Source organism: Heterodontus francisci, chromosome 29 (assembly GCF_036365525.1).
Source record: "Heterodontus francisci isolate sHetFra1 chromosome 29, sHetFra1.hap1, whole genome shotgun sequence".
NCBI lineage: Eukaryota > Metazoa > Chordata > Chondrichthyes > Heterodontiformes > Heterodontidae > Heterodontus > Heterodontus francisci.
The window spans coordinates 50,625,919-50,640,187 of record NC_090399.1 but is presented as its reverse complement, the minus strand read 5'-3'; the positions used below and the strand labels follow the sequence as shown (position 1 = coordinate 50,640,187).

The window sequence follows — 14,269 nt, the reverse complement described above, 5'->3', positions numbered from 1 at the left end:
AAGGTATGTGGCCTCCTCATTCTTCTGGCAAAAATGCACTTTACATTTATCTGTATTGAAATTAATTTGCTATTTAGAGGGCCAATCTGACAAATTTAATCAAAACAGAAGATGTTAGAAATACGCAGCAAGTCAGGCAGCATCTGTAGAGAGAAAAACGGAGTTAACGTTTCAGGTCGATGGTTCAGAAGGCAGCAGAGTCCCGCTTTGAATGTGCAAATAGGACTTTGATGACACTATTGCAATTTTAACCCAAAACCTGTGTGTGGATCCTATCTTGGCTTTCCCGCTAGGCCAACCTGGCAGAAAGGAGTGGGGTCACTGTAGGCCCAGTAAGGTGAGTAAATTTAATTTAGTTTTGTTTCCTTGTGGGCTGGGAGGAGCTAAACCCCACACCAACACCTTCCACTTCCCCTGCCCTAGGCTTTCCTCCCCTTTCCCTCATTGCCTCTTGACTACCTGCACCCCCTCACCGCCCTCCTAACCATTTACCTGACTGCCTGGAAACATTCCACTTTGTCCCCAGCAGCAACCTCCTGCAGACCATCAGACCAGCTTTCCACCCATTACAGGTGAGAGACTGACGTGGGCCTCGGAGTTAAAATCCCGTTCACCTCGGCCCCCAGCTGCAAGACTCCTGCCGGGAGTTAAAATCCGGGCTTAAATAGCTACGCATTCTAAAAGGAAGGAGGAAGCATTAGGGGGAAGATGGTGGCATAGTGATAATGTCACTGAACTAGTAGTGCAGAGGCCCAGGCTAATGCTCTGGGGACACAGGTTCAAATCCCAGCACCACCGCTGGTGGAATTTAAACACAATTAATTAATAAATTGAATTTATTAGTACAAATCTGGAATGAAAAGCTCATTAAAGCCCTGAAACTATCAATTGTTGTAAAAACCCATCTGGTTCACTAATGTCCTTTAGGGAAGGAAATCTGCCGTGCTTACCTGGTCTGGCCTACCTGTGACTCCAGACCCACAGTAATGTGGTTGACTCCTAACTGCACTCTGAAATGCCCTAGCAAGCCACTCAGCTTAATGGCAATTAGGGTTGGGCAACAAATGCTGGCCTTGCCAGTGATGCCCACATCCCATGAAAGAATTTTTAAAAATGTAAACAAATCACATGGCATTGAACAAGTTGCCCCTCTCCTGGACACAGTCTGTTACAAGTTAATAAAAACTAACATTAGGCAAATGTCGCAAATCAGACACAAGAAAGTATGATTGTTCTTTTCATAGATACTGACTTACCTGGTGCATACCCGGCTAGTTATGTTTTTTGGTTCAATTTAGTTAAGATGAACAATTTTCTGGGAGTGAAGCTCATTTTAACCCTGTATGTGCCATGGTAAAATTAAAGGAACCAATATCAATCTGGATCTTAATCTTGCAACCATGCCAGAAGACTGCGCCCAGATTTGCCCTAGTTCTTAAAGGGATTTATTTACAAGTAACTAGACAGTATCAGACTGCCTTGTAGTGCAGGCCTCCTCACAGGGAAATGTCTCTCATTTGAGATGGATACTTATCAGAGGCAGGAAATCTGTGAGAATCCTCAGACATTCTGCACCTCCCAGATAATCACACCTCACCTTCTCATTATCATTATCAGCAATGACCCATGAACAACACCCAGGCTGTAAATCCAAAGAGAAATGCTGTGTACAAATCCCAGCTTCCAATAAACACACTCAGTATCCAACACTCAGTCCCAGTAAACAGTTCAGCACAAAGCACAGTGAACAGGCCTTTTAGCTGATTCCTCTCCCAGAGAACAAGGGGCATTTCTGTTCCATTCAGCTTCCCCACTGAATAGTCAAACTGCCTGAGCAGTCATTATTTTACTGTATAAAATCTGTACAAACCTCATTGCTGCCTTCTCTCCTCCCACTTTAACTGCAGACACAGGCAGGAACTGAACCCACTGCAAAAAAGGGGGAGGAGAAAACAGGGAACAGTGTAGTGTTTTGATTGGCATTTCTAATCACCAATCAGGGGTTGCAATAATCTGGCTTTCTCTCAGCATATAACATGTCAATCACACTTCTCAACCAGTCAGCCTGAACTGAGAGCGGGACTTCCACTTCACCCAGTACAGCTATCATGATCTGAGGAACAGCTCCTGCTGTAGTCTGGGCAAGCTTGAGGGAATTGAAAAATGTATTGAGTGCACCCTTGGGGACTCTTACCAATTTAGCTAGCCACCCAAAAGTATAACAACAGAGGCCAAACATTGAGTTATACATTTCTCAGTGTCACAGAGAGTACACGAAGACAAACAATGATCCCTTAAAAAGATTTAAATGATCTTGAAACTAGGGATGAACACAAAAAATTGAATATTCTTAATGATTCCTTTCTCTAAGAATTTAAATGCTCTCAACATGATAGCCGCATAACATGGCAGCATTAATCAAATTAAAAATAATTTGAATTACAGTTTTAAAGACTGCCAGACAGTTAACATTCAGGCCACAGCATGTGCTAAAGATAGCTGAAGCATCACTAAAAATGCTTAAAAAATCACACTAGGACAGATGGGCTCATGTTTCAGGTGACTATACATCTAGCCATTCCTAATGATTTAAAACAGCAATGTTTCAACAAATTACTTTAGAACTATAGAATCATAGATGATTAAAAACAAGCAGTGGTTAGCACCGCGGGCGGCCTCACAGCTCCAGCCACCCGGGTTCAATTCTGGGTACTGCCTGTGTGGAGTTTGCAAGTTCTCCCTGTGACTGCGTGGGTTTTCTCCGGGTGCTCCGGTTTCCTCCCACAGCCAAAGACTTCCAGGCTGGTAGGTAAATAGGCCATTATAAATTGCCCCGAGTATAGGTAGGTGGTAGGGGAATATAGGAACAGGTGGGGATGTGGTAGGAATATGGGATTAGTGTAGGATTAGTATAAGTGGGTAGTTGATGGTTGGCACAGACTCGGTGGGCCGAAGGGACTGTTTCAGTGCTGTATCTCTAAATAAAAATAAAAATAAATCACTGTTTCAACAAATGATGTAACAAAGTATTAACAGCACAAAAACAGGCCATTCGGCCCAAAAAGTCCATGCCAGTGTTTATGCTCCAAGCCTCCTTCCACCCATCTTCAACTAACCCCATCAACATATCTTTTTTTCTTTCTTATATGCTTGTCTAGCTTCCCTTTAAATGCATCTATGCTATTTGCCTCAATTACACCTGCACCAGCATAATCCCACCTTCCAGCATTTGGTCAGTAGCCCTGCAGGTTATGACAATTTAGGTGCACAAGCAGGCAACTTTTTAAAATGAGATGAGGGTTTCTGCCTATACCACCCTTTCAGGTAGTGAGTTCCAGACCCCCATCACCCTCTGGGTAAACATTTTTTCCTCATCTCTCCTCCAATCGTTTTGCCAATCACTTTAAATCTATGCCCCCTAGTCACTGACCTCTCTGCTAAGGTGAATAGGCTCTTCTAAATAGGCCTAGGTTCTATACAAGTTTAATATACTTGTCTGCTTTTCAAATTTATCCCCCTAGAAATGGACCCTAGTGCTTTGTTTGCTTTTTTATGACCTTATTAACCTGTGTCACTCTTTTCAATGATTTATGTATTTGTGCCCCAAATCTCCCTGATCCTCTACCCCATTTAGGGACCTAGTTTCCAAGGAGTGGAATATTCTTCCTATCAAAATGTACCACCTCACACTTATCTATATTGAAGTTCATTAGCAAATTACATGCTCATACTGCAAGTTTACTAATGCCTTCCTGTATTTTGTCACAGTCATCCTCTGTACTGATAAAAAAAAACTCCACCATCCCCTTCCCAGTTTGGCGTCATCTGCAAATGTTGAAAAATTGTACTTCCAATTCCAGAGTCTAAATTTTTAATTATCTTTTATTCTTTCATGGGAGGTGACTGTTGCTGGCACGGTCAGTATTTGTTGCCAATCCCTGCTTGCCCCTGAGAAAGTGGTGGTGAGCCACCGTCTTGAACCGCTGCAGTCCGTATGGTGTAGGTCCAACCACAGTGCCGTCAGGAAGGGAATTCTAGGATTTTGATCCAGCGACAGTGAAGGAATGGCGATATAATTCCAAGTCAGGATGGTGTGCAATTTGGAGGGGAATTTGCAGGTGATGGTGTTCCCATGCAATAGCCCTTGTCCTTCTAGGTGGTAGAGGTCGTGGGTTTGGAAGGTGCTGTCTAAGGAGCCTTGGTGCATTGCTGCAGTGCATCTTGTAGATGGTACACACTGCTGCCACTGTGCGTCGGTGGTGGAGGGCGTGAATGTTTGTAGATGGGGTGCCAATCAAGCGGGCTGCTTTGTCCTGGATGGTGTCGAGCTTCTTGAGTGTTGTTGGAGCTGCACCCATCCAGGCAAGTGGAGAGTATTCCATCACACTCCTGACTTGTGCCATGTAGATGGTGGACAGGTGTGGGAGCAGTTTTGCTGAGCTTTTGCTTCTATAACTGTTGTTTGAGTAAGTAGATTAATATAATCCTAGTGAATACGTATACATATATTCTTTCATATATGAGTTGAAAGTATAGCTACATATTGGTACAAAATGGAGTTTTTGACCGAGGCATTGTGGGACAGATTAGTTAGCTCACAGTTGGAGCTTGGTACAGCATAACACAGACAACGAGAGGGCCCCTCTTATCAGTGTAACTGCAGACTGCACGGCACCTTCAGGAATGCAGGCCCAATTAAAGTGACAGTTGGAAGATTCAAGGATAATTGATGGGGCCTGAGATCATCAATTGGTGATCAGGGCTGGCATGAGCTGATCACGTAGCCACATGATGCCTAATGAGTAATCTAATTGGTAATATGTGTAATGTATGTAATAAATAACCGTTCTGATTGGATTGTGTCCAGCCGGGATGGGCTGAGTAACTGTATATCCGTTGTGGATTTCCTTTGTTCTGTGGAGTAGCACTGGACTGCCTTTAGGGAAGGTGTGCTCCCCATGATATCATGCAATAAAGTGTTTATTCTCAAGGTCTGAGTCCGGAGAATTTGTTCAACAATTTGGCATAATCTGGATTTCTCCAACAACAGGCTTTGGGGAGTCAGGAGGTGAGTTACTCACCTCAGGATTCCTAGCCTCTGACCTGCTCTTGTAGCCACGGTATTTATATGGCTACTCCAGTTCAGTTTCTGGTCAACGGTAACCCCCAGGATGTTGATGGTAGGGGATTTCTACCAAAAGTACAATCAAAAATAAAGTATTTTGTGAACTGGATGCTTGTCAGTTGGATACTAATGAAGGTTTGTATCTTCTGTTAGAATTCTTGGATTAAATTTATAAGAAAGATGATCTATTAAATGCCTATGAGACATGTTCAGATTTGATAGATGGTTATTCAGTGGAGGAATATATCATGGACTTTAACAGACTGTATAGAAGATTGAGGAAATTCAATTTGGAGATCCCTGGTTCAGTGTTAGCATTTAAATTGCTAGATTGTGTTCGAGTGTGACATATGGACAGGCTCCTGGTTCTCACTGGAGAGATGGTTAGATTCTCTCTTGTTTGAGATGGTCATTGCCTGGCACTTGTGTAACACGAATGTTACTTGCCACTTATCAGTCCAAGCCTGGATGTTGTCCTGGTCTTGCTGCATATGCACATGGGCTGATTCATTATCTGAGGAGTTACAAATGGTGCTGAACATTGTGAAATCATCAACGAACATCCCCACTTCTGACCTTATGATTGAAGGAAGGTCATAGAGACATACAGCACTGAAACAGGACCTTCCACCCACCGAGTCTGTGCCGACCAACAACCACCCATTTATACTAATCCTACGTTAATCCCATATTCCCTATCACATCCCCTACCATTCTCTTACCACCTACCTATACTAGGGGCAATTTACAATGGCCAATTTACCTATCAACCTGCAAGTCTTTGGCTGTGGGAGGAATCCGGAGCACCTGGCGGAAACCCACGCGGTCACAGGGAGAACTTGCAAACTCCGCACAGGCAGTACCCAGAATTGAACCCGGGTTGCTGGAGGTGTGAGGCTGCGGTGCTAACCACTGCGCCACTGTGCCGCCCCTAAGTGGTCATTGATGAAGCAGCTGAAGATAGTTGGGCCTAGGACACTACCCTGAGGAACTCCTGCAGTGAAGTCCTGGGACTGAGATGATTGACCTCCAACAACCACAACCATCTTCCTTTGTGCTAGCTATGACTCCAACCAGCAGAGACTTTCCCCCCTGATTCCCATTGATTCCAGTTTTGTTAGGGCCATACTCAGTCAAATGCTGCCTTGATGTTAGGGGCAGTCACTCTCACTTCACCTCAATTGCACGGGCTGACAATCTACTCAGTCCATTGGAGAGCAGCCTGTTGGTGCCAAGTATTAATTTCTCACTCACTTTGGTATTTTGCTAATAGCCTGTTCTATATGATAACACCGTTTGGCTTGTAAAATCTGTTCCAAGCAAAGTGAGCAATAAATGCTTCTTCCCATGGTGTTTCCATAGGTTCAGGGGCGGAGCAGATTGGTGCAGAACTGAGGCAGCAGCAAGCATCAGGCTAGGAATCGGATACACAGTTAAACTGAGAGCAAGGAGCACCAGGAGAAATACAGGGATGAGGAGAGAAGGAGCAGCTGCAGAGGGCAGCAGAGGAACAGAAAACAGTTGGCCAGAGGGCATCCTGGTAAAAAAAAATATAGATTTTGTCCAGGTTTTGCTTTGGTGGCTGCCTTTATAAAACTCACAACTTTAACAACCTGCTAAATCCAAAGGCTGACATAATGTTGCAAAGCTTGTTGTACGTCTTGCTGGTAACAAGCTTGAGAGGGAATCTAGTAACAAGCTTGAGAGGGAATCTAACACTGATTTCAATTCTATAGAAACTTGGGGATTGGTTCAGTTTGGATTCGCATGACTTTTTTGCGATTTGAGTGACTTGTTTTCAAAATTCCTGCACTCTCAATAACATATACGAAAGGTAATTGTGATTGACGGGGATGGGGGAGGGGGCACAGTTGGAAAATCTCATGAGACAGTTTGGAATCTTAAAGAAAGCAAGATGTGTGAAAGCCTCAAAAGGAACGGGTTGATTTACAATGGTTTCGCTGAACACTTAGAGTTGCGATTTTATTATTTGCCTACTCAGGCACTTAGATACAAGACTTTCTACTGTCGATATATTACTCTATATTATTGTGAGATGGGGTGGGCCGCCATGGAGGTTCGCCGCTGCTGGGAGGATCGGGTCTGGTCCTCCCTGTGCCGGTGTCGGGCTCCATGGCGGGCCGCTGCCGGAATGATCTTCCGGCCCCATGTACGTCTGTATTACTGGTTCAGGTGATGCCTGAAATGCACCACTGTTTCTGTCAGGTCAGTAATGCACTGTCTGTTAAGGACAAGGTGTTTATAACTGTTGCTAAGGACAACTGATCAGCAATGCAATCAGCTGTTCATTTGTCCGGATTGGTTGACTCCCAGAACTGCAAGTTGGAACTCACATAAATAATTGGGCCGTTAGAAATTTCACAAGACTATAGTAGATATTCACTGAAGTTCACTGTAATCAGATACTTCCCATTGGAAGATCTCATGTCCCCAATGATCTAGGGAACACCTTTACTGCCCAATATTCAGTTAACAAATAACACGCCCTGGAACATTGTAAGAATAGATTCATTGTTGTGTGTATTGGATGCTAAATCACACAATAAGAAAAAAGCCGTGCATTTATATAGTGTTTTTCATGCTCTTAGGACATCCCAAAGTACTTTACAGCCAATTAAGTACTTTTGAAGCGTAGTCACTGTTGTAATGTAGGAAATGTGGCAGCCAATTTGCGCACAGCAAGATCACACAAACAGCAATGAGATATTGACCAGATCATCTGTGTTTAGTAATGCTGGATGTGGGATAAATATTGACCAGGACACCAGGGCGGAGCAGGTTCGATGGGCCATATGGTCTACTCCTGCTCCTATTTCTTGTAGACAAATGTTTGGTCCCTCGGAGAATCAAGGGGTATGGTGAGTGGTCGGGAAAGTGGAGTTGAATCCTAAGATCAGCCATGAAGATTTTGATTGGCGGAGCAGGCTCAATGGGCCATGTGGTCTATTCCTGCTCCTGTTTGTGTTCTTGAGAACTCCCTTGCTCGTTTGAATAGTGCCTAAAGACAGCGGATAAGGCCTCCATTTAATGTCGCATCTGAAAGACGGCACCTGACAGTACAGTACTGAGGAAGCACTGCACTAAGTGTCAGCCTGGATTATGCCCCAGTCTCTGAAGTGGGGCCTGAACCCACAACCTTCTAATTCAGAGGTGAAAGTGCTCACACTGAGCCAATCTTGGCAGTATTCAGCAGACATTTGAAATAGGAAGATGTATGAACCCAGAGTATGCTACTGATCATTTCAACAGGTGGAAAAACATTATGCTGACACACCATATACTTTAGGTTAAAGGTAAAAATAAATTTATTTCAGGTTATGCATTTTTTACAGAAGCAAATCAGCAGATAAACAGCACAGTAGTTAAATAATACCTATTCATAAAACTATTTTTAGAAACCGAAATGACAAAGCATTTCAAATTTCTTGGGGTTCCTTGTCAAAGTCCTTAAACTCCAACTTGACTGACTGTGACAATGAGCTCTGCAGCTCCAGAGATCCACATTCCCATTATTACATTGAAGTATGGTTGCACACTCAGGAAACTGGGGTTTGCGTCCTGGAGACAGCCATTGTGTCCGTGAAGGTGAAGTCCAGATTCTCCCAGGAGCATCCAAGGATAATCCATGCTCAATCAGTACATGTAGCAGTTCTGTCTGTAAACCTCGAATTATTGTTTGAAGTGTTCGTCGCACAATGTTACCCAGGTGGAAACTGCTCTAGAGGGTGGACCACAAACCTAGTAAACGGGTAATTCAAAAATATTTCTTTACATAGGTGGTTAGACTGTGGAACTGTCTGCTACAAACCCTTGTTTCAATACAAGAAATGTACCGTTTTACTAGTTTGTGCGAAGGGATCTCACCTTTCAGCAACAAATTGGAAATTCAGGCACACTCTGCACAACTAAAGATGATAGGTCAGAACTGGGGTAACTACTTTGGGGGTTTTGTCCATTTAGAATGTTTTCCTAAATGATGTCCCCCATCCCCACCCCATATACCTCCTCTAGTGCATGTCCTGCTCACAGGGCTGCAGCCAATAGTAATGTCCTCTGATCTTCCCTCCCTGTATCTTGTCTCTGGTCACTATTCAGGCACTCTGTCAGCAGCTGTGCTGAGATCAAGAACGACCCATGTCCATGCAAATGAGGAAGAGATTGCAGCTCTGAACCTCTATTACAACACTCCATGGGCACAGTGTGATGGATGGAGTTAACAAGTGGTGCCATCCTTGGCATCCTCTGCTGGTTGTAAATGGAGTATGTTTAAAACTTCAAACTGAGGGCCTCCTCCAGACAGACACTTTACAATCATACCAGTGTGGAGTAAGTGCAACATAAAGACACTAGCACAGCCTGCGCTCAATCACTGAATTCTTTCAAGAATAAAACACAATAAATACTCGGGAAAAACCAGTGTTAAATAGCACAACTCCTCCACACCCTGCCATTATAGAAAAAAAAAACAGTTCATAGGATCCTAGGAGAGGACAGATGTTATAAAAATAACACCAGCCCATAATAATGCAAATGCATCTTTATCCAAAATGTTACCATCTCCTTTCATGAAATTCACTGCTGGATTAACAGCTCTCGATGCCTTTGATTTAGACAGTACCACATCAGGAAGTGCCGTCACTCACCCACCTGAGATCTAACTAAAGCGGACAAGGTACTCGAGTGTTGCTAGAGCTATGGAAAAAAAAAAGAGAATAGGGAAAGGAGGGGATGCTAAATTCTGGGAGAAAACTGGAAAAAGCATCTCTTGCAATATCAAATTGCTGATATTTAAAGTTAATCTCATGTCAGTACAGTCACTCTACTTAGTTGAAAGTTTTATCTGCTGTAGGCGTGGTGGTGACATTTCATATTGGACATACTCTAAAAGCCCTTAGCCCACTTAAAGCAGTGCCCAGTGTTGTAGCTATTCACAATCAGCATGGGAAAACCCCTACTCGGGCAGGATTCATTCCCTTTAATAAAGGGATAAAACTGGGGAAAAATAGGATGAGATGAGCCAGGGTCACTGGGAGCATTGAATCATCTCCTTCCAGACTTTCCATTTGTTCCATTTTCTTTGAGGTTTTGCTCCCAATTTGTTTCCTTCCTCATTCGATCCATCGTAGATTGTCAGGTCTGATAGTCTACCTTCACATGTCTGTACACAGGGCATTTCCCAATAAAGGACATGAATTCGCAGCATTGTTGTGTTGGAAAGAAAGCCAAGGCGGGTAAATGGAGTTACGATACAGATCAGCCATGATCTAATCGAATGGCGGAGCAGGCTCAAAGGGCTGAATGGCCTGCTCATGTTTTTAATATTCCTATGCTCATCCAAAACATTACATCCCTTTTCATACAAAATCACTGCAGGATCAAAGCTGCTCGATGCCACAAGCTGATTTAAACAATATCACATCAGGAAGGACCGTCACACCCACCCAACATCTAAACTTAGTGGCTGGTGTTGGCAAAATGCTGCAACACTCCTGGTGCAGTGGGACTGAATTACAGGGAGGAGGGGGGCAAAAATGGAGAAAATCCTGGGAGAAAAATCAGAAAAATCCCCAAACCACCAGGGTAGGAACCATTGGAATATTTTTCACACACTGTTGCTGCCTCCTTCAGCATAAAATCTCTCATATTTAAAGACGCTCGGTGCCTAAAGGAATCTCTTTCAGTGCAGTCATTCTATTGAGTGGAAATCTTTATGTGCTGTGAACGTGGTGGTGGTAGTATTTACTATTGGACATACTTTTAAATCCCTTACCCTGCAGCAAGCAGCAATATACTGCATTAATCCAGTGTGTGCTCTGGCTCACATCATTAGGAGTGAGCTATTAAAAGACAGTTGCAGCCTGTAGACCTGCCCAGGCAGGAGTCTTTTGCAGGGGACGGAGGGGACAGGAGGAATTTGCTGGGGAAAGGGCAGCACAGTGGCGCAGTGGTTAGCACCGCAGCCTCACAGCTCCAGGGACCCGGGTTCAATTCTGGGTACTGCCTGTGTGGAGTTTGCAAGTTCTCCCTGTGTCTGCGTGGGTTTCCTCCGGGTGCTCCCGTTTCCTCCCACAGCCAAAAGACTTACAGGTTGATAAGTGAATTGGCCATTATAAATTGTCACTAGTATAGGTAGGTGGTAGGGGAATATAGGGACAGGTGAGGATGTGGTAGAAATATGGGATTAGTGTAGGATTAGTATAAAATGGGTGGTTAATGGTCGGCACAGACTCGGTGGGCCGAAGGGCCTGTTTCAGTGCTGTATCTCTAAATCTAAAAAAAAAGAATCAGGTGAGCATAGGTGCTGGGAGCACTGACACCCTCCAGACATCCCATGTGTTTCATTTTCTTTTGACAGTTTGCTTTCTATTTCTCTCTTTCTTTCAATACATAATCTCATTCTTTCCAGCTGAGATTGTCAGGTCTGTTACTCTACCTTCACATGACTGTACACAGGACATTTTCCAATAAAGGACATGAATTCACAACATCATTGCGTTAGAAAGGAAGCCATTTCCATCCCACTACTTCAGCACAAAGCGTCAGGGCCCTCTTTTTCTCTCATTCCCTCCTCTGCTGAAGGCATTGATCTCTTGCTGGTTTACAGGTCCATTGACACATGCTGCCCTCTAGTACTTTGCTCAAGTGGCCATTCTTCAGCTGTGAACGCAGTCAGTGAGTGTGAGCTGTTTACTTGGCTGATGGGGGAGAAGGGGAGGGGGGGAGGGCGGATGAGCTGAGCCAGATCCTCTCCTTCCCCAGTTACTATACAAGCTCAGTTTCCAGAAGGCGGTCACTGGATAGTGATTAGCAACTGGAACCTGGCTACCTTTCCACAGTCAGAGGTGTTATGACCAATTGAAGTACCCCTGCCCCTACTCCTGCCTCTGGGATAGACCCTCCCTCACATGCATGTGTTGCTCGGTCAGCAGTTGAAGCCTCTCCGACACATGGTAGATTTACTCAGTTCCTTGCCCAAACTCAGAGTGTGTGAATCACTTGTTGAGATGCTGTACTGGAAGAGTTCCCAGCCTGTGTGAACACATTGTTCCTTCAGGAGGGTCTTCAATCAGCAATGGCTCCTTCCCTTGGTGGACGTACTGGTGTGATGTGTTCACATGGTCCTATTGAAAATGTCACACTTCCACAGTTTCTCACCTGTGTGGAAACACTGCTGGTTTGAGACACTTTCTGAAATTTCTCAGACCCTACGCTGGAATCATGGCTCACCTGCGTGCAGCAGAGATAAGAATTATCGGCAACACTCTGAAGCTCTGTGCAGTTGGAGCAGTTTGATTGACGCCTAGCCCATGTGGACATGCTGCTGTATCGTGAGAGTAGGAGCCAATTCATCAGATCGGGCAGTCGCAGCATTAGAATGGTTTCTGTCTCCTAGATTCGCCAGCGGGTTGTGATAGAAGCAACAGGTTTGCCAGAGTTACACAGAAAGGTTTCGAGATTGTGCGGTCGTGTTGGTGCTTCAGGATGCATACACAGCACAAGTCTCTGTTGCAACCCTCACCTCGGGACAGTTTCTACTCTGAGCTGGTATTGAAGAAGATGCGGACTGAACATAAGGTTTGTCACAAACTTCATACCCAAACAGTTTCTCCCCTGTGTGAATGCGGTGGTGTGCCCGGAGGTTTGATGATTGTGTAAAGGCTTTGTTACAAATCTCGCACCTGAAGGGTTTCTCCCCTGTGTGAGTGCGTTGGTGGACCCGGAGACTCGAAGAATTCATGAAGGCTTTGTCACAAACCTCACACCCGAATGGCTTTTCCCCGGTGTGTGTGTGTTGGTGGACCCGGAGGCTGGATGAGTTCAAGAAAGCTTTCTCACACACCTCACATCTGAATGGTTTCTCGCCTGTGTGGGTGCGCTGGTGTACCAGGAGGTAGGATGAGTTCAAGAAAGCTCGATCGCAAACCTCACACCTGAATGGCTTCTCTCCCGTGTGGGTGAGCTGGTGTTGCTGGAGGTGCACCAGTTGTGTGTAAGCTTTGTCACAAACATGGCACTTGAAGGGTTTCTCCCCTGTGTGAATACGCTGGTGTACCCGGAGGCTTGAAGACTGGGCAAAGGCTTTGTCACAAACCTCACACCTGAATGGTTTCTCTCCTGTGTGGGTGCGCTGGTGCACCCGGAGACTTGATGGACTCACAAAAGCTTTGTCACAAACTTCACAGCTGAACGGCTTCTCCCCGGTCTCCGAGTGCTCGTGCTGGTGGTTGCGCTGGTGAATGCGCTGGTGTTTCAGCAGTAACAAATACTCTGCAAATGCTTTGTCACAAACCTCACATCTGAAGGGCTTCTCCCCTGTATGGGTGCGCTGATGTACCAGCAGGGTCGAAGACTTAGCAAACGCTTTTCCGCACACCTCGCACTTGAACGGCTTCTCCCCCGTGTGTGTGCGCCCGTGTTCCACAAGGCATGATGATCGGGTGAAAGCCTTCTTACAAACCTCGCACCTGAATGGTTTCTCACCCGTGTGGATGCGCTGGTGCTGCAGGAGGGTTGATGACTGCGTAAAGGACTTCTCACACACCTCACACTTGAACGGCTTCTCACCTGTGTGGATGCGCAGGTGGTTCACAAGGCCCGATGCCTGGGAAAATGCCCAGCCACACACCTCACACTTGAATGGCTTCTCCCCCATGTACCCACCCTTGAGTTGCAAGAGGTACAACTATCGTACTAAGGTGGTGTCCAAAACCTCCTAGCTGAATTCCTCCTCATCTGTGCAGATGCACCCATCGATCAGGAGGCCCTTCTCTCACATTTCAATGTCAACAGCCTCTCATCTCTGTGGATGTGCCAGTGCTTCAAGAGGCGTGAAAAACAATTGAAGTCTTTCACACACACACACTTCACCACTGAATGGCTGCTCACCTGTGTGCATGTGCTGACTGCAAACGTCCCTGCCTTTAGAACCCGAGGAACTGCTTATCAGCTCCTGTTAAAGGTTTCTCCACCTCCTGGAGCAAGCAATCTCCCAGGGCTGAGCCTCTGAAATGTTTGAGGGGATTTTGACATTGTTGCTCATTATTGGTTCTGGCATATTAAAGTTCTCCTGATTGAGAGGTTTTTCTGTGGACTTGTTCCTCGAGTGATGGTGAGGATCTGTAT

General features: G+C 45.1%; 1 protein-coding gene across 1 annotated transcript in view; it reads right to left on the bottom strand.

Moving 5' to 3' along the window:
• Positions 1-13,903, bottom strand: part of LOC137345838 (zinc finger protein 208-like) — a 52,047-nt gene extending 38,144 nt beyond the window's left edge. The window contains exons 1-5 of the mRNA XM_068009087.1: positions 12,633-13,903; positions 12,374-12,535; positions 12,160-12,267; positions 1,871-1,929; positions 586-637 (exon numbers count right to left, since the gene is read on the bottom strand). Coding sequence (XP_067865188.1) covers positions 586-637; positions 1,871-1,929; positions 12,160-12,267; positions 12,374-12,535; positions 12,633-13,799 — 1,548 coding nt within the window. The 5' untranslated portion in view covers positions 13,800-13,903. The remainder of the gene's footprint in view (positions 1-585; positions 638-1,870; positions 1,930-12,159; positions 12,268-12,373; positions 12,536-12,632) is intronic.
• Between the last annotated feature and the right edge of the window lie 366 nt (positions 13,904-14,269).